At 59.2% G+C, this 18,344-nt stretch overlaps 3 protein-coding genes across 3 annotated transcripts; all 3 read right to left on the bottom strand.

The window, feature by feature from the left end:
- Positions 1 to 171: 171 nt before the first annotated feature.
- Positions 172 to 1,890, bottom strand: LOC308640540 (exonuclease GOR-like; the record flags this gene model as incomplete). Its single annotated transcript, XM_081312409.1, has 1 exon — positions 172 to 1,890. The coding sequence occupies one exon, from the start codon at positions 1,888 to 1,890 to the stop codon at positions 172 to 174; it is 1,719 nt and encodes a 572-aa protein (XP_081168535.1).
- A 4,338-nt stretch (positions 1,891 to 6,228) lies between these two features.
- On the bottom strand, positions 6,229 to 7,947 carry LOC308640539 (exonuclease GOR-like; the record flags this gene model as incomplete). Its single annotated transcript, XM_081312408.1, has 1 exon — positions 6,229 to 7,947. One exon carries the CDS (start codon positions 7,945 to 7,947, stop codon positions 6,229 to 6,231), a length of 1,719 nt encoding a protein of 572 aa, XP_081168534.1.
- Positions 7,948 to 12,289: 4,342 nt separating this feature from the next.
- Positions 12,290 to 14,008, bottom strand: LOC308640538 (exonuclease GOR-like; the record flags this gene model as incomplete). Its single annotated transcript, XM_081312407.1, has 1 exon — positions 12,290 to 14,008. One exon carries the CDS (start codon positions 14,006 to 14,008, stop codon positions 12,290 to 12,292), a length of 1,719 nt encoding a protein of 572 aa, XP_081168533.1.
- Between the last annotated feature and the right edge of the window lie 4,336 nt (positions 14,009 to 18,344).

Below are 18,344 nucleotides of genomic sequence, written 5' to 3'. Positions count from 1 at the left end.
ATGGATGGAAAGGGGCAGCTAGGGGTGAGTCTGAGCTTTTGGTTGTGTCTCCTCCTGGGCCGGTCCCCGTGTGTCTTGAGGAAGTGGAGGGGGTTGGCTCTGGAGATTTCCTGCAGTTTTCGGTGGAGGCCTGAGTCCAAGGCGAGGCCAGAAGAGGTGCAGGAGAGCGGGTCAGACGGAGGGCAGGGGTCCGAGGGTGTCCTTGTGGGCGGAATCTTCTTGCAACTTCCAGAGCACTAGGTGCATGCAGGCGCTGGCGTCCTCCCTAGGGCTGTGTCCGCTGGCGCTGGTCTGGATGCTGCGGCCGAGGTAGCGGGCCATGAGGCTGCGCAAGGAGCACTTGTAGGGGAGGCCGCGGGGATGCGGGAAGAGCACAGCCGTGTCCACCACGGAGTGGTGGATGAGCTTCAGGGCCAGCAGGTCGCACTGGAGGCTGTGTCCGATAAGGATGGTGTGGGCGCTGAACAGGCTCAGCAGGGCAGTCTGCACGTGGGGCAGCCTGGTGGGGCAGGAGGCCAGGTGGTCCTGGGTCACCCCCGAAAACCTGGTGTTGTAGTCGACGATCTGGTTGTCGGGCTTGACGAAGGTGTCGTAGACGACCCGCATCTCGGTGTCCACCACGGTGACGCGCGTCAGCTCCAGCCCGTGTGTGGTGTAGCACATCTCGCAGTCCAGGGCGTAGACTCCTGGGTGGGCGTCCTCCCTCAAGGGTTTCTCCACAGTCCTCAGGAATCCTTGCAGGTCTTCCTTCCTGCCATCGCGGACGTGTTGCCTGGCCACCTCACAGCCCCTGGAGCCCGCAGGCGCGAAGCAGCAGGAGTAGCGGCTCTCCCAGCCAGCGGCCACGGGTTGGTGTTGGAGCCGTCCCCAGTGATAGTGACACGGTTCGGCGCTGACACAGCCGCCCGAGGAGGACACGGCGTACTGGGAGCCACAGCGGCAGCAGATCCTCAGCCCCTGCCTGGGCTTGTCCAGCGCGCCCGAGAGCAAGGCGGCCCCCGGTTTCTGCGGGTGGGGGAAGGGGTAGCCGTGCCCCTGGAGCTGCTCCTGGCTCAGCACGTAGTCCCGGAGGCGGCTGTACAGGGCTGCCCTGTGCAGACCCGGCACCACGCTGGGCACCAGACCCCTCAGCTTCCCGAGCACCTTCAGGGCCAGGCGCACGTAGATATCCTCGCTGGGGCTGCTGTGGTAAGCCATCTGCTCCTCGCTCCACGCCCTCTCCACCGCCTCCTGGGGCCGCGAGAACTTGTGACACTCCGCCAGGAAAAGGCTGAAGTAGCCTTGGCGCAGGGCCGTGGAAATCCGTCCCTCGGATGCTTTGTTCACACTGGCTCTCCTGAATTTCCCCAATGATGTCCCACGACCTCTCCGCCTGGAGGCCACGGTGGTGAGCTTGCTTTCCGCTCCTGAGAGCAGGCACATCTGTGGCCCACTGCTGAGCTGCGCACCGTTATCAGACTGGACGCTGCTGCTGCTCCTACAGGTCCTCTTGGTACTGGCCTCGGCGAAGCCTGGGTTGTCTACCGGGAAGTTCCTCCTCCTCTTTTCCACGGGGGGCAAGAAGACGACGACTGGCCAAGAGGTGGACTTCTCGCTGGGTGGCTGGTCAGGCAGCAGCCAGCAGCACTCTTTCCTCTGGGCAGGCCTGGCGCCAGGGTCACACACCTCCTGATTGGGCTTGGGCCAGCCCGGGGGCAGAGCTGGGCCCCTCCTCGGCTGGTCCGTCTTGATGACAAGAAATCCTGGAGCCTTGGCGCAGGTGTGGGCTTCCCTGGGCACGACAAGGGGCCAGCATCCATGCTGGCTGGGCAAAGCTGCCTCCCTAGCCGCCCTCTGAGCCTCTGGGCACCCGGCTGAGAAGGAGTCCTGGGCGCTAGGCTTCCCGATCATGGTGTCTCCAAGTCCTGCAGCTCTCTCCAGTGGGGCTGCTCTCCTCGCCTGGTTCCTAGCAATGAAGGCCGGGCCCTGCCCCTCAGCCCTCTTATAGCCCAGGGTGGGCGGGCCTTCCTGTCTGGTGTGCACCTAATTCCATTGCCTTGGAGCCAAACCACAGCAGCCTGAGGCCCCGCCTTTCACCTGTAGGAAAAGGGAGGGGCCTGAGTCCGAGAAGACCTCCTGCTTTCCAAGCTCAGAGCCAGGTTCTCTACCCTGAGCTTTTCCCAGAGAACTCGCTACATACAATCGCCCCCCCCCGCCCCCCCACCCACACACACCCCGACCCACCCACCCCCAAACCCACCCCCACCCCCGCAGATTCTATAGCCTCCCAACCCTCATTGTCTCAGGACGACCCAGGAAGAAAGTCCAGCTGGGAGAGTTGGAGTGCCCAAGAGAGCGCAAAGCACCAGGAGCCATGTGTCCCTAGAGTCTGCCATCCCTGGGGGCCTCTGTTTGCCTGAGCTCAGGCTTCTCTTCTCTCGTCTTCTCTGGGAGCCCTCGCTGGCCTGTGGACAACCTGAGGACACGATGTGGGCGGGATGCACTTTTCCCATGAACAGGGCCCTGTGGCATACACCTAGAATCCCTCAGCCCTGGAGCACAGGGACACACCTGCTGCAGACAGGTGGGCTGGGAAGACCAGGACCCGAGCCCCTCCCAATCCCGACTGACACCCCTCCTCCTCCCTTCCCGACTTGACCTAAGGACCCAAATCCAGACTCTTCCTTCCCTTATATTTGTGTCTTAGGACTGGGACCCGTGTCTTCTCCCATGGATAATATCGCTTTCTATCTTCGGCTCTGTTGCTCTGTTTGGCTTGGGGGGTGGGGGATTGGATTTGGGTGGGGTGGTTGGATGAGGGGGATGGACGTCATTCCCACTCGACCGCTGAGCCACGTCCCCAGTCCTGTCCTGTCCTTTCTTGACATCCAGGGTCTCCATGAGTTGCTCGGAGCCGGCCGTCCTCCTGGGGCAGCCTCTGCACTAGCTGGGATTATAGGCGGGGCCCCAAAGCTCCCACCGGGACCCGGGCCTCTCTCAAGCTACCTACTTCTTGCTATCCTTTGGAACTGAAGCTTCGCAAGTTCGCAGCCATCCTCAAACCAGAAAACACCAGGAACTTTCAGAAAGTCTCTGAGAAAGGAGGTGTAGTGTGGCTAGCATCCAGGAGCATAGCAGAAAACCTGGGTTCCAAGGGATCTGGCTTTGCTCTCTTTGGTTTCCTCCTGCTAGGCCAGTTTTCCAAGGGCGGGAGGAGTTGCACTGGGAGTAGCCCACAGACAGGGAAGGCGCCCTGAGGTGTTTCAGCTCCCTGTCCTACTGGGTGTCCTCCTAGCCTCAAGACACCACCAAACCAACAGCTGGAAATCCCTGTTGATTCCCATGTGTTCTGTCTGTGGGGTTTGGAGCTAGTTTACCTGGCCTCCCGGACCTAGGCCCTTGTCAAGATTTAGCCAGAGGGAAGAAAGAGCTCCAAGGCCGGGACCAGAAGCTTCCCGAGATGAGATTGTTTGCATGCCGGACTAGGGATAGGGTTTCCCCCGTCCCTTGGGAGTCACAACTAGTGAGAACCTCGCCATTCTCGCCTTCGCCGTGCTTCCCCTTGGACTCCGATGCCCAAGCCACAAACAGTGTGCTGGCCAGATCCGGTCGTCTGGGGTTGGAAGGGAGGGCGGCGGTGGCTTTGTTCGAAGAAATGCTTCCATTCGGGAAGATCGGGACGGGAAGGGATCTCACACCCATTTCCATCATTTCACTGCTCTTTCCCATGGCCCTGATTCAGGAAGAACTTTCCAGCCCCCAGTGTTGGAGGGACGAGGGTTCAACATCACTGCTCTGAATACTGCCCAAGGAATGATACGTGAAATAGGAGTGAAACCAAACAAGGACCTTGGTAGGCAGGGGACAAGGGTCACTTGTGGGGGAGGTAGGCTCTGTGGCGTTAAAAGATGAAAGAGAGGTTTCATACCGATGCCTTTCTGAGGGACGGGCTGCCACTTTACTCCACCGTCGGCACAAAGTTGGTTCTTCAATACTCAGTACCAGAGAGAGAAAATGGAGAGAGAGAGAGAGAGAGAGAGAGAGAAACAGTGAGAGAGAAAGAGAGAAATGAAGAAAAGAAGAAAAGATACTCTATGTGTGTCTATGTCTACTTGTGCAAATGTTAGAGGTGTGGTTTTTGTGAAAATCACCAGGTTGTGAAATATATTGGCCAGGGGATCCGTGAAAGCGAAGAATCTTCTGTTCAATGTTAATAATTCTTCATGCACCTGTGAAAGCTCAGTGCAGATCCGTTTTAAGTTGATTTGCTGACCAGGTCTATGACAGTATGGTCTTCCTTCTAATTTGTCCTTCGAACTTGCACTGCACTGGCTCTGAGGAATGGAAGCGCAGCCTGTGTTCCACAGGTGGTTTCTGTGCGGCTGAAACCTTGCTGTTCCGAGGTAGTCACACCACAGGTGGGTGCAGTTGAAACCCTCCGGTGAATCCTGAGTACCCCCAGGCAACGGGATGACGGACACCTAGAATCCCAGGGGCTCCGGAGGGTGAAGCAGGAGGATCATGAGTTGCAAAGCTGCCTGAGTGAGGGCAAGGTGACAGGCAAGTCAGTGAGCCCCTGCCTCTCAGAGGATGCCAAGGGCTGGGGATGTGGTTCGGTGGTGGAGTGCCCCTGAGTTCCACTCGTGGTACCCCAGAAAAAGATCATCCTGGTGACCCTCAATGATGAGCCCCCGCAGAACGGAGTGAGAGCGCTTTAGGACTGAAATTTCCCTCATGAGTAAATGTCCACCAAGGTGCAGAGGATGAGGAGAAGTCCCGTGGCGAACACCTGTGTGCCCGCAGCCTAAGGGCAGGAATTCTTCAGTTGTTGCCCTACTGGATCCCTCTATTGCCCACAAAGTGACAACCCCCCCGAAACGAAACGCTGTTGTCTCTCCCTCCCTCCCGGCAAGTCCATTTCCTGGGCCTTTGGCTCTGCCTTTCCCACACTTCTCTTCCCCATCCATTTCTTCTGTCCCTGCCCTGGGGCAGAGGTGGTCCAGAGAGCTCCCCCTGAGAGGGAAGACCACGCCCAGAACTGGCAGTTTCTGGGGGCTTCCGGAAAGTGGAGGGTGTGGGATCTCCTCTGGTGAGGGCTTGGCTGGCTTGGTCGGCCCAGGTCGCAGGAGGCCAAGTAGGCTTGGAGAGGCCAATTCTGGAAGCCCCAGTGCAGCCCCGTCCCTGAGAGACCAGAGAGGCTCAGGCTAATCTCCTTTCTCGGCCACCTATGCCTCCTCCGAGGCTCCTAGCTGACTCCCAGGCTGGCCGACTCCCCCACATCCAGCCCCTGTCAAATGCCAACAGAAGCAGAGAGACAAGTTTCTCATCCACCACATTTTATTGGAGATTGCAAACTCACACAGCGATTCGGGACAAATAGGCGAGGGGCCGGGTGGGATGGGAGGGAACCAAGGAAAGCGGAGGGGGTTTTATTAGAAAAAAAGAAATGGGCACGAGTCATTTGGAACCAACGTTCATTGGCACTTGGGGCGATGGGGGATCTCCTCTGACGGGGAGTGGCGGTTCCTAGGCCAAGGAGGTCTCCAGGTCCCTGTGGGCAATCGTCCCAGGAGCTTCTCTAAGAAGGAGTAAGACAAGCTGTTCCCTGGTGTGGGTTCATGAGAGAGTTCTGGGACTGGCAGCGGTGTTTCCTCAGCTCTGCTCCAGTGGGTCGTCAGAGGCGAGACCCCGCTTTCTCGGGGGTGGCCTGGGGCGGGGGTGAAAGTTCACAGCCCCAAGAGGAAAGGCGGCCATGCCGCCTTGCTCCCCCAGCTGGAGGGAGGTGACTGTGGACAGCGTCAGGCAGGTTCCCTTTCCAAGCAACACAGCATCCCAAAGTAGGAGAGCACAACCCCAGGGCGGCCTCAAGAAGCCCTGCCCCAGCCCAGCCTCCACCCATTCTCCATCCCTGCATTCCTCACAGAGGAGCAGAAGCCCTTCGGGTCTCTGGGGGTTCACCTTGTGTGTGTGTGGGGGGGGGGGCGGCTCCCGCGGGGGAGCAGTGGGATGTGCACCTGGCACCTGGCTGGGAGCCAGTTGCAGTGGAGAGCAGTATCCAAGGAGGACAGGCTCGGGGGAATGGATGGAAAGGGGCAGCTAGGGGTGAGTCTGAGCTTTTGGTTGTGTCTCCTCCTGGGCCGGTCCCCGTGTGTCTTGAGGAAGTGGAGGGGGTTGGCTCTGGAGATTTCCTGCAGTTTTCGGTGGAGGCCTGAGTCCAAGGCGAGGCCAGAAGAGGTGCAGGAGAGCGGGTCAGACGGAGGGCAGGGGTCCGAGGGTGTCCTTGTGGGCGGAATCTTCTTGCAACTTCCAGAGCACTAGGTGCATGCAGGCGCTGGCGTCCTCCCTAGGGCTGTGTCCGCTGGCGCTGGTCTGGATGCTGCGGCCGAGGTAGCGGGCCATGAGGCTGCGCAAGGAGCACTTGTAGGGGAGGCCGCGGGGATGCGGGAAGAGCACAGCCGTGTCCACCACGGAGTGGTGGATGAGCTTCAGGGCCAGCAGGTCGCACTGGAGGCTGTGTCCGATAAGGATGGTGTGGGCGCTGAACAGGCTCAGCAGGGCAGTCTGCACGTGGGGCAGCCTGGTGGGGCAGGAGGCCAGGTGGTCCTGGGTCACCCCCGAAAACCTGGTGTTGTAGTCGACGATCTGGTTGTCGGGCTTGACGAAGGTGTCGTAGACGACCCGCATCTCGGTGTCCACCACGGTGACGCGCGTCAGCTCCAGCCCGTGTGTGGTGTAGCACATCTCGCAGTCCAGGGCGTAGACTCCTGGGTGGGCGTCCTCCCTCAAGGGTTTCTCCACAGTCCTCAGGAATCCTTGCAGGTCTTCCTTCCTGCCATCGCGGACGTGTTGCCTGGCCACCTCACAGCCCCTGGAGCCCGCAGGCGCGAAGCAGCAGGAGTAGCGGCTCTCCCAGCCAGCGGCCACGGGTTGGTGTTGGAGCCGTCCCCAGTGATAGTGACACGGGTCGGCGCTGACACAGCCGCCCGAGGAGGACACGGCGTACTGGGAGCCACAGCGGCAGCAGATCCTCAGCCCCTGCCTGGGCTTGTCCAGCGCGCCCGAGAGCAAGGCGGCCCCCGGTTTCTGCGGGTGGGGGAAGGGGTAGCCGTGCCCCTGGAGCTGCTCCTGGCTCAGCACGTAGTCCCGGAGGCGGCTGTACAGGGCTGCCCTGTGCAGACCCGGCACCACGCTGGGCACCAGACCCCTCAGCTTCCCGAGCACCTTCAGGGCCAGGCGCACGTAGATATCCTCGCTGGGGCTGCTGTGGTAAGCCATCTGCTCCTCGCTCCACGCCCTCTCCACCGCCTCCTGGGGCCGCGAGAACTTGTGACACTCCGCCAGGAAAAGGCTGAAGTAGCCTTGGCGCAGGGCCGTGGAAATCCGTCCCTCGGATGCTTTGTTCACACTGGCTCTCCTGAATTTCCCCAATGATGTCCCACGACCTCTCCGCCTGGAGGCCACGGTGGTGAGCTTGCTTTCCGCTCCTGAGAGCAGGCACATCTGTGGCCCACTGCTGAGCTGCGCACCGTTATCAGACTGGACGCTGCTGCTGCTCCTACAGGTCCTCTTGGTACTGGCCTCGGCGAAGCCTGGGTTGTCTACCGGGAAGTTCCTCCTCCTCTTTTCCACGGGGGGCAAGAAGACGACGACTGGCCAAGAGGTGGACTTCTCGCTGGGTGGCTGGTCAGGCAGCAGCCAGCAGCACTCTTTCCTCTGGGCAGGCCTGGCGCCAGGGTCACACACCTCCTGATTGGGCTTGGGCCAGCCCGGGGGCAGAGCTGGGCCCCTCCTCGGCTGGTCCGTCTTGATGACAAGAAATCCTGGAGCCTTGGCGCAGGTGTGGGCTTCCCTGGGCACGACAAGGGGCCAGCATCCATGCTGGCTGGGCAAAGCTGCCTCCCTAGCCGCCCTCTGAGCCTCTGGGCACCCGGCTGAGAAGGAGTCCTGGGCGCTAGGCTTCCCGATCATGGTGTCTCCAAGTCCTGCAGCTCTCTCCAGTGGGGCTGCTCTCCTCGCCTGGTTCCTAGCAATGAAGGCCGGGCCCTGCCCCTCAGCCCTCTTATAGCCCAGGGTGGGCGGGCCTTCCTGTCTGGTGTGCACCTAATTCCATTGCCTTGGAGCCAAACCACAGCAGCCTGAGGCCCCGCCTTTCACCTGTAGGAAAAGGGAGGGGCCTGAGTCCGAGAAGACCTCCTGCTTTCCAAGCTCAGAGCCAGGTTCTCTACCCTGAGCTTTTCCCAGAGAACTCGCTACATACAATCGCCCCCCCCCCGCCCCCCCACCCACACACACCCCGACCCACCCACCCCCAAACCCACCCCCACCCCCGCAGATTCTATAGCCTCCCAACCCTCATTGTCTCAGGACGACCCAGGAAGAAAGTCCAGCTGGGAGAGTTGGAGTGCCCAAGAGAGCGCAAAGCACCAGGAGCCATGTGTCCCTAGAGTCTGCCATCCCTGGGGGCCTCTGTTTGCCTGAGCTCAGGCTTCTCTTCTCTCGTCTTCTCTGGGAGCCCTCGCTGGCCTGTGGACAACCTGAGGACACGATGTGGGCGGGATGCACTTTTCCCATGAACAGGGCCCTGTGGCATACACCTAGAATCCCTCAGCCCTGGAGCACAGGGACACACCTGCTGCAGACAGGTGGGCTGGGAAGACCAGGACCCGAGCCCCTCCCAATCCCGACTGACACCCCTCCTCCTCCCTTCCCGACTTGACCTAAGGACCCAAATCCAGACTCTTCCTTCCCTTATATTTGTGTCTTAGGACTGGGACCCGTGTCTTCTCCCATGGATAATATCGCTTTCTATCTTCGGCTCTGTTGCTCTGTTTGGCTTGGGGGGTGGGGGATTGGATTTGGGTGGGGTGGTTGGATGAGGGGGATGGACGTCATTCCCACTCGACCGCTGAGCCACGTCCCCAGTCCTGTCCTGTCCTTTCTTGACATCCAGGGTCTCCATGAGTTGCTCGGAGCCGGCCATCCTCCTGGGGCAGCCTCTGCACTAGCTGGGATTATAGGCGGGGCCCCAAAGCTCCCACCGGGACCCGGGCCTCTCTCAAGCTACCTACTTCTTGCTATCCTTTGGAACTGAAGCTTCGCAAGTTCGCAGCCATCCTCAAACCAGAAAACACCAGGAACTTTCAGAAAGTCTCTGAGAAAGGAGGTGTAGTGTGGCTAGCATCCAGGAGCATAGCAGAAAACCTGGGTTCCAAGGGATCTGGCTTTGCTCTCTTTGGTTTCCTCCTGCTAGGCCAGTTTTCCAAGGGCGGGAGGAGTTGCACTGGGAGTAGCCCACAGACAGGGAAGGCGCCCTGAGGTGTTTCAGCTCCCTGTCCTACTGGGTGTCCTCCTAGCCTCAAGACACCACCAAACCAACAGCTGGAAATCCCTGTTGATTCCCATGTGTTCTGTCTGTGGGGTTTGGAGCTAGTTTACCTGGCCTCCCGGACCTAGGCCCTTGTCAAGATTTAGCCAGAGGGAAGAAAGAGCTCCAAGGCCGGGACCAGAAGCTTCCCGAGATGAGATTGTTTGCATGCCGGACTAGGGATAGGGTTTCCCCCGTCCCTTGGGAGTCACAACTAGTGAGAACCTCGCCATTCTCGCCTTCGCCGTGCTTCCCCTTGGACTCCGATGCCCAAGCCACAAACAGTGTGCTGGCCAGATCCGGTCGTCTGGGGTTGGAAGGGAGGGCGGCGGTGGCTTTGTTCGAAGAAATGCTTCCATTCGGGAAGATCGGGACGGGAAGGGATCTCACACCCATTTCCATCATTTCACTGCTCTTTCCCATGGCCCTGATTCAGGAAGAACTTTCCAGCCCCCAGTGTTGGAGGGACGAGGGTTCAACATCACTGCTCTGAATACTGCCCAAGGAATGATACGTGAAATAGGAGTGAAACCAAACAAGGACCTTGGTAGGCAGGGGACAAGGGTCACTTGTGGGGGAGGTAGGCTCTGTGGCGTTAAAAGATGAAAGAGAGGTTTCATACCGATGCCTTTCTGAGGGACGGGCTGCCACTTTACTCCACCGTCGGCACAAAGTTGGTTCTTCAATACTCAGTACCAGAGAGAGAAAATGGAGAGAGAGAGAGAGAGAGAGAGAGAGAAACAGTGAGAGAGAAAGAGAGAAATGAAGAAAAGAAGAAAAGATACTCTATGTGTGTCTATGTCTACTTGTGCAAATGTTAGAGGTGTGGTTTTTGTGAAAATCACCAGGTTGTGAAATATATTGGCCAGGGGATCCGTGAAAGCGAAGAATCTTCTGTTCAATGTTAATAATTCTTCATGCACCTGTGAAAGCTCAGTGCAGATCCGTTTTAAGTTGATTTGCTGACCAGGTCTATGACAGTATGGTCTTCCTTCTAATTTGTCCTTCGAACTTGCACTGCACTGGCTCTGAGGAATGGAAGCGCAGCCTGTGTTCCACAGGTGGTTTCTGTGCGGCTGAAACCTTGCTGTTCCGAGGTAGTCACACCACAGGTGGGTGCAGTTGAAACCCTCCGGTGAATCCTGAGTACCCCCAGGCAACGGGATGACGGACACCTAGAATCCCAGGGGCTCCGGAGGGTGAAGCAGGAGGATCATGAGTTGCAAAGCTGCCTGAGTGAGGGCAAGGTGACAGGCAAGTCAGTGAGCCCCTGCCTCTCAGAGGATGCCAAGGGCTGGGGATGTGGTTCGGTGGTGGAGTGCCCCTGAGTTCCACTCGTGGTACCCCAGAAAAAGATCATCCTGGTGACCCTCAATGATGAGCCCCCGCAGAACGGAGTGAGAGCGCTTTAGGACTGAAATTTCCCTCATGAGTAAATGTCCACCAAGGTGCAGAGGATGAGGAGAAGTCCCGTGGCGAACACCTGTGTGCCCGCAGCCTAAGGGCAGGAATTCTTCAGTTGTTGCCCTACTGGATCCCTCTATTGCCCACAAAGTGACAACCCCCCCGAAACGAAACGCTGTTGTCTCTCCCTCCCTCCCGGCAAGTCCATTTCCTGGGCCTTTGGCTCTGCCTTTCCCACACTTCTCTTCCCCATCCATTTCTTCTGTCCCTGCCCTGGGGCAGAGGTGGTCCAGAGAGCTCCCCCTGAGAGGGAAGACCACGCCCAGAACTGGCAGTTTCTGGGGGCTTCCGGAAAGTGGAGGGTGTGGGATCTCCTCTGGTGAGGGCTTGGCTGGCTTGGTCGGCCCAGGTCGCAGGAGGCCAAGTAGGCTTGGAGAGGCCAATTCTGGAAGCCCCAGTGCAGCCCCGTCCCTGAGAGACCAGAGAGGCTCAGGCTAATCTCCTTTCTCGGCCACCTATGCCTCCTCCGAGGCTCCTAGCTGACTCCCAGGCTGGCCGACTCCCCCACATCCAGCCCCTGTCAAATGCCAACAGAAGCAGAGAGACAAGTTTCTCATCCACCACATTTTATTGGAGATTGCAAACTCACACAGCGATTCGGGACAAATAGGCGAGGGGCCGGGTGGGATGGGAGGGAACCAAGGAAAGCGGAGGGGGTTTATTAGAAAAAAAGAAATGGGCACGAGTCATTTGGAACCAACGTTCATTGGCACTTGGGGCGATGGGGGATCTCCTCTGACGGGGAGTGGCGGTTCCTAGGCCAAGGAGGTCTCCAGGTCCCTGTGGGCAATCGTCCCAGGAGCTTCTCTAAGAAGGAGTAAGACAAGCTGTTCCCTGGTGTGGGTTCATGAGAGAGTTCTGGGACTGGCAGCGGTGTTTCCTCAGCTCTGCTCCAGTGGGTCGTCAGAGGCGAGACCCCGCTTTCTCGGGGGTGGCCTGGGGCGGGGGTGAAAGTTCACAGCCCCAAGAGGAAAGGCGGCCATGCCGCCTTGCTCCCCCAGCTGGAGGGAGGTGACTGTGGACAGCGTCAGGCAGGTTCCCTTTCCAAGCAACACAGCATCCCAAAGTAGGAGAGCACAACCCCAGGGCGGCCTCAAGAAGCCCTGCCCCAGCCCAGCCTCCACCCATTCTCCATCCCTGCATTCCTCACAGAGGAGCAGAAGCCCTTCGGGTCTCTGGGGGTTCACCTTGTGTGTGTGTGGGGGGGGGGGGGGGCGGCTCCCGCGGGGGAGCAGTGGGATGTGCACCTGGCACCTGGCTGGGAGCCAGTTGCAGTGGAGAGCAGTATCCAAGGAGGACAGGCTCGGGGGAATGGATGGAAAGGGGCAGCTAGGGGTGAGTCTGAGCTTTTGGTTGTGTCTCCTCCTGGGCCGGTCCCCGTGTGTCTTGAGGAAGTGGAGGGGGTTGGCTCTGGAGATTTCCTGCAGTTTTCGGTGGAGGCCTGAGTCCAAGGCGAGGCCAGAAGAGGTGCAGGAGAGCGGGTCAGACGGAGGGCAGGGGTCCGAGGGTGTCCTTGTGGGCGGAATCTTCTTGCAACTTCCAGAGCACTAGGTGCATGCAGGCGCTGGCGTCCTCCCTAGGGCTGTGTCCGCTGGCGCTGGTCTGGATGCTGCGGCCGAGGTAGCGGGCCATGAGGCTGCGCAAGGAGCACTTGTAGGGGAGGCCGCGGGGATGCGGGAAGAGCACAGCCGTGTCCACCACGGAGTGGTGGATGAGCTTCAGGGCCAGCAGGTCGCACTGGAGGCTGTGTCCGATAAGGATGGTGTCGGCGCTGAACAGGCTCAGCAGGGCAGTCTGCACGTGGGGCAGCCTGGTGGGGCAGGAGGCCAGGTGGTCCTGGGTCACCCCCGAAAACCTGGTGTTGTAGTCGACGATCTGGTTGTCGGGCTTGACGAAGGTGTCGTAGACGACCCGCATCTCGGTGTCCACCACGGTGACGCGCGTCAGCTCCAGCCCGTGTGTGGTGTAGCACATCTCGCAGTCCAGGGCGTAGACTCCTGGGTGGGCGTCCTCCCTCAAGGGTTTCTCCACAGTCCTCAGGAATCCTTGCAGGTCTTCCTTCCTGCCATCGCGGACGTGTTGCCTGGCCACCTCACAGCCCCTGGAGCCCGCAGGCGCGAAGCAGCAGGAGTAGCGGCTCTCCCAGCCAGCGGCCACGGGTTGGTGTTGGAGCCGTCCCCAGTGATAGTGACACGGGTCGGCGCTGACACAGCCGCCCGAGGAGGACACGGCGTACTGGGAGCCACAGCGGCAGCAGATCCTCAGCCCCTGCCTGGGCTTGTCCAGCGCGCCCGAGAGCAAGGCGGCCCCCGGTTTCTGCGGGTGGGGGAAGGGGTAGCCGTGCCCCTGGAGCTGCTCCTGGCTCAGCACGTAGTCCCGGAGGCGGCTGTACAGGGCTGCCCTGTGCAGACCCGGCACCACGCTGGGCACCAGACCCCTCAGCTTCCCGAGCACCTTCAGGGCCAGGCGCACGTAGATGTCCTCGCTGGGGCTGCTGTGGTAAGCCATCTGCTCCTCGCTCCACGCCCTCTCCACCGCCTCCTGGGGCCCCGAGAACTTGTGACACTCCGCCAGGAAAAGGCTGAAGTAGCCTTGGCGCAGGGCCGTGGAAATCCGTCCCTCGGATGCTTTGTTCACACTGGCTCTCCTGAATTTCCCCAATGATGTCCCACGACCTCTCCGCCTGGAGGCCACGGTGGTGAGCTTGCTTTCCGCTCCTGAGAGCAGGCACATCTGTGGCCCACTGCTGAGCTGCGCACCGTTATCAGACTGGACGCTGCTGCTGCTCCTACAGGTCCTCTTGGTACTGGCCTCGGCGAAGCCTGGGTTGTCTACCGGGAAGTTCCTCCTCCTCTTTTCCACGGGGGGCAAGAAGACGACGACTGGCCAAGAGGTGGACTTCTCGCTGGGTGGCTGGTCAGGCAGCAGCCAGCAGCACTCTTTCCTCTGGGCAGGCCTGGCGCCAGGGTCACACACCTCCTGATTGGGCTTGGGCCAGCCCGGGGGCAGAGCTGGGCCCCTCCTCGGCTGGTCCGTCTTGATGACAAGAAATCCTGGAGCCTTGGCGCAGGTGTGGGCTTCCCTGGGCACGACAAGGGGCCAGCATCCATGCTGGCTGGGCAAAGCTGCCTCCCTAGCCGCCCTCTGAGCTTCTGGGCACCCGGCTGAGAAGGAGTCCTGGGCGCTAGGCTTCCCGATCATGGTGTCTCCAAGTCCTGCAGCTCTCTCCAGTGGGGCTGCTCTCCTCGCCTGGTTCCTAGCAATGAAGGCCGGGCCCTGCCCCTCAGCCCTCTTATAGCCCAGGGTGGGCGGGCCTTCCTGTCTGGTGTGCACCTAATTCCATTGCCTTGGAGCCAAACCACAGCAGCCTGAGGCCCCGCCTTTCACCTGTAGGAAAAGGGAGGGGCCTGAGTCCGAGAAGACCTCCTGCTTTCCAAGCTCAGAGCCAGGTTCTCTACCCTGAGCTTTTCCCAGAGAACTCGCTACATACAATCGCCCCCCCCCGCCCCCCCACCCACACACACCCCGACCCACCCACCCCCAAACCCACCCCCACCCCCGCAGATTCTATAGCCTCCCAACCCTCATTGTCTCAGGACGACCCAGGAAGAAAGTCCAGCTGGGAGAGTTGGAGTGCCCAAGAGAGCGCAAAGCACCAGGAGCCATGTGTCCCTAGAGTCTGCCATCCCTGGGGGCCTCTGTTTGCCTGAGCTCAGGCTTCTCTTCTCTCGTCTTCTCTGGGAGCCCTCGCTGGCCTGTGGACAACCTGAGGACACGATGTGGGCGGGATGCACTTTTCCCATGAACACGGCCGTGTGGCATACACCTAGAATCCCTCAGCCCTGGAGCACAGGGACACACCTGCTGCAGACAGGTGGGCTGGGAAGACCAGGACCCGAGCCCCTCCCAATCCCGACTGACACCCCTCCTCCTCCCTTCCCGACTTGACCTAAGGACCCAAATCCAGACTCTTCCTTCCCTTATATTTGTGTCTTAGGACTGGGACCCGTGTCTTCTCCCATGGATAATATCGCTTTCTATCTTCGGCTCTGTTGCTCTGTTTGGCTTGGGGGGTGGGGGATTGGATTTGGGTGGGGTGGTTGGATGAGGGGGATGGACGTCATTCCCACTCGACCGCTGAGCCACGTCCCCAGTCCTGTCCTGTCCTTTCTTGACATCCAGGGTCTCCATGAGTTGCTCGGAGCCGGCCGTCCTCCTGGGGCAGCCTCTGCACTAGCTGGGATTATAGGCGGGGCCCCAAAGCTCCCACCGGGACCCGGGCCTCTCTCAAGCTACCTACTTCTTGCTATCCTTTGGAACTGAAGCTTCGCAAGTTCGCAGCCATCCTCAAACCAGAAAACACCAGGAACTTTCAGAAAGTCTCTGAGAAAGGAGGTGTAGTGTGGCTAGCATCCAGGAGCATAGCAGAAAACCTGGGTTCCAAGGGATCTGGCTTTGCTCTCTTTGGTTTCCTCCTGCTAGGCCAGTTTTCCAAGGGCGGGAGGAGTTGCACTGGGAGTAGCCCACAGACAGGGAAGGCGCCCTGAGGTGTTTCAGCTCCCTGTCCTACTGGGTGTCCTCCTGGCCTCAAGACACCACCAAACCAACAGCTGGAAATCCCTGTTGATTCCCATGTGTTCTGTCTGTGGGGTTTGGAGCTAGTTTACCTGGCCTCCGGGACCTAGGCCCTTGTCAAGATTTAGCCAGAGGGAAGAAAGAGCTCCAAGGCCGGGACCAGAAGCTTCCCGAGATGAGATTGTTTGCATGCCGGACTAGGGATAGGGTTTCCCCCGTCCCTTGGGAGTCACAACTAGTGAGAACCTCGCCATTCTCGCCTTCGCCGTGCTTCCCCTTGGACTCAGATGCCCAAGCCACAAACAGTGTGCTGGCCAGATCCGGTCGTCTGGGGTTGGAAGGGAGGGCGGCGGTGGCTTTGTTCGAAGAAATGCTTCCATTCGGGAAGATCGGGACGGGAAGGGATCTCACACCCATTTCCATCATTTCACTGCTCTTTCCCATGGCCCTGATTCAGGAAGAACTTTCCAGCCCCCAGTGTTGGAGGGACGAGGGTTCAACATCACTGCTCTGAATACTGCCCAAGGAATGATACGTGAAATAGGAGTGAAACCAAACAAGGACCTTGGTAGGCAGGGGACAAGGGTCACTTGTGGGGGAGGTAGGCTCTGTGGCGTTAAAAGATGAAAGAGAGGTTTCATACCGATGCCTTTCTGAGGGACGGGCTGCCACTTTACTCCACCGTCGGCACAAAGTTGGTTCTTCAATACTCAGTACCAGAGAGAGAAAATGGAGAGAGAGAGAGAGAGAGAGAGAGAGAGAGAGAGAGAAACAGTGAGAGAGAAAGAGAGAAATGAAGAAAAGAAGAAAAGATACTCTATGTGTGTCTATGTCTACTTGTGCAAATGTTAGAGGTGTGGTTTTTGTGAAAATCACCAGGTTGTGAAATATATTGGCCAGGGGATCCGTGAAAGCGAAGAATCTTCTGTTCAATGTTAATAATTCTTCATGCACCTGTGAAAGCTCAGTGCAGATCCGTTTTAAGTTGATTTGCTGACCAGGTCTATGACAGTATGGTCTTCCTTCTAATTTGTCCTTCGAACTTGCACTGCACTGGCTCTGAGGAATGGAAGCGCAGCCTGTGTTCCACAGGTGGTTTCTGTGCGGCTGAAACCTTGCTGTTCCGAGGTAGTCACACCACAGGTGGGTGCAGTTGAAACCCTCCGGTGAATCCTGAGTACCCCCAGGCAACGGGATGACGGACACCTAGAATCCCAGGGGCTCCGGAGGGTGAAGCAGGAGGATCATGAGTTGCAAAGCTGCCTGAGTGAGGGCAAGGTGACAGGCAAGTCAGTGAGCCCCTGCCTCTCAGAGGATGCCAAGGGCTGGGGATGTGGTTCGGTGGTGGAGTGCCCCTGAGTTCCACTCGTGGTACCCCAGAAAAAGATCATCCTGGTGACCCTCAATGATGAGCCCCCGCAGAACGGAGTGAGAGCGCTTTAGGACTGAAATTTCCCTCATGAGTAAATGTCCACCAAGGTGCAGAGGATGAGGAGAAGTCCCGTGGCGAACACCTGTGTGCCCGCAGCCTAAGGGCAGGAATTCTTCAGTTGTTGCCCTACTGGATCCCTCTATTGCCCACAAAGTGACAACCCCCCCGAAACGAAACGCTGTTGTCTCTCCCTCCCTCCCGGCAAGTCCATTTCCTGGGCCTTTGGCTCTGCCTTTCCCACACTTCTCTTCCCCATCCATTTCTTCTGTCCCTGCCCTGGGGCAGAGGTGGTCCAGAGAGCTCCCCCTGAGAGGGAAGACCACGCCCAGAACTGGCAGTTTCTGGGGGCTTCCGGAAAGTGGAGGGTGTGGGATCTCCTCTGGTGAGGGCTTGGCTGGCTTGGTCGGCCCAGGTCGCAGGAGGCCAAGTAGGCTTGGAGAGGCCAATTCTGGAAGCCCCAGTGCAGCCCCGTCCCTGAGAGACCAGAGAGGCTCAGGCTAATCTCCTTTCTCGGCCACCTATGCCTCCTCCGAGGCTCCTAGCTGACTCCCAGGCTGGCCGACTCCCCCACATCCAGCCCCTGTCAAATGCCAACAGAAGCAGAGAGACAAGTTTCTCATCCACCACATTTTATTGCAGATTGCAAACTCACACAGCGATTCGGGACAAATAGGCGAGGGGCCGGGTGGGATGGGAGGGAACCAAGGAAAGCGGAGGGGTTTTATTAGAAAAAAAAGAAATGGGCACGAGTCATTTGGAACCAACGTTCATTGGCACTTGGGGCGATGGGGGATCTCCTCTGACGGGGAGTGGCGGTTCCTAGGCCAAGGAGGTCTCCAGGTCCCTGTGGGCAATCGTCCCAGGAGCTTCTCTAAGAAGGAGTAAGACAAGCTGTTCCCTGGTGTGGGTTCATGAGAGAGTTCTGGGACTGGCAGCGGTGTTTCCTCAGCTCTGCTCCAGTGGGTCGTCAGAGGCGAGACCCCGCTTTCTCGGGGGTGGCCTGGGGCGGGGGTGAAAGTTCACAGCCCCAAGAGGAAAGGCGGCCATGCCGCCTTGCTCCCCCAGCTGGAGGGAGGTAACTGTGGACAGCGTCAGGCAGGTTCCCTTTCCAAGCAACACAGCATCCCAAGGTACGAAAGCACAACCCGAGGGCGGCCTCAAGAAGCCCTGCCCCAGCCCAGCCTCCACCCATTCTCCATCCCTGCATTCCGCACAGAGGAGCAGAAGCCCTTCGGGTCTCTGGGGGTTCACCCAGTGTGTGTGTGTGTGTGGCGGGGGAGCAGTGGGATGTGCACCTGGCACCTGGCTGGGAGCCAGTTGCAGTGGAGAGCAGTATCCAAGGAGGACAGGCTCGGGGGAATGGATGGAAAGGGGCAGCTAGGGGTGAGTCTGAGCTTTTGGTTGTGTCTCCTCCTGGGCCGGTCCCCGTGTGTCTTGAGGAAGTGGAGGGGGTTGGCTCTGGAGATTTCCTGCAGTTTTCGGTGGAGGCCTGAGTCCAAGGCGAGGCCAGAAGAGGTGCAGGAGAGCGGG

The sequence above is a fragment of the Spermophilus citellus genome, assembly GCF_964194105.1.
Source record: "Spermophilus citellus genome assembly, contig: SCAFFOLD_594, whole genome shotgun sequence".
NCBI classification, from domain to species: Eukaryota; Metazoa; Chordata; class Mammalia; order Rodentia; family Sciuridae; genus Spermophilus; species Spermophilus citellus.
The sequence above is the reverse complement of the archived record's forward strand: the minus strand, read 5'-3'. Positions and strand labels throughout refer to the sequence as shown.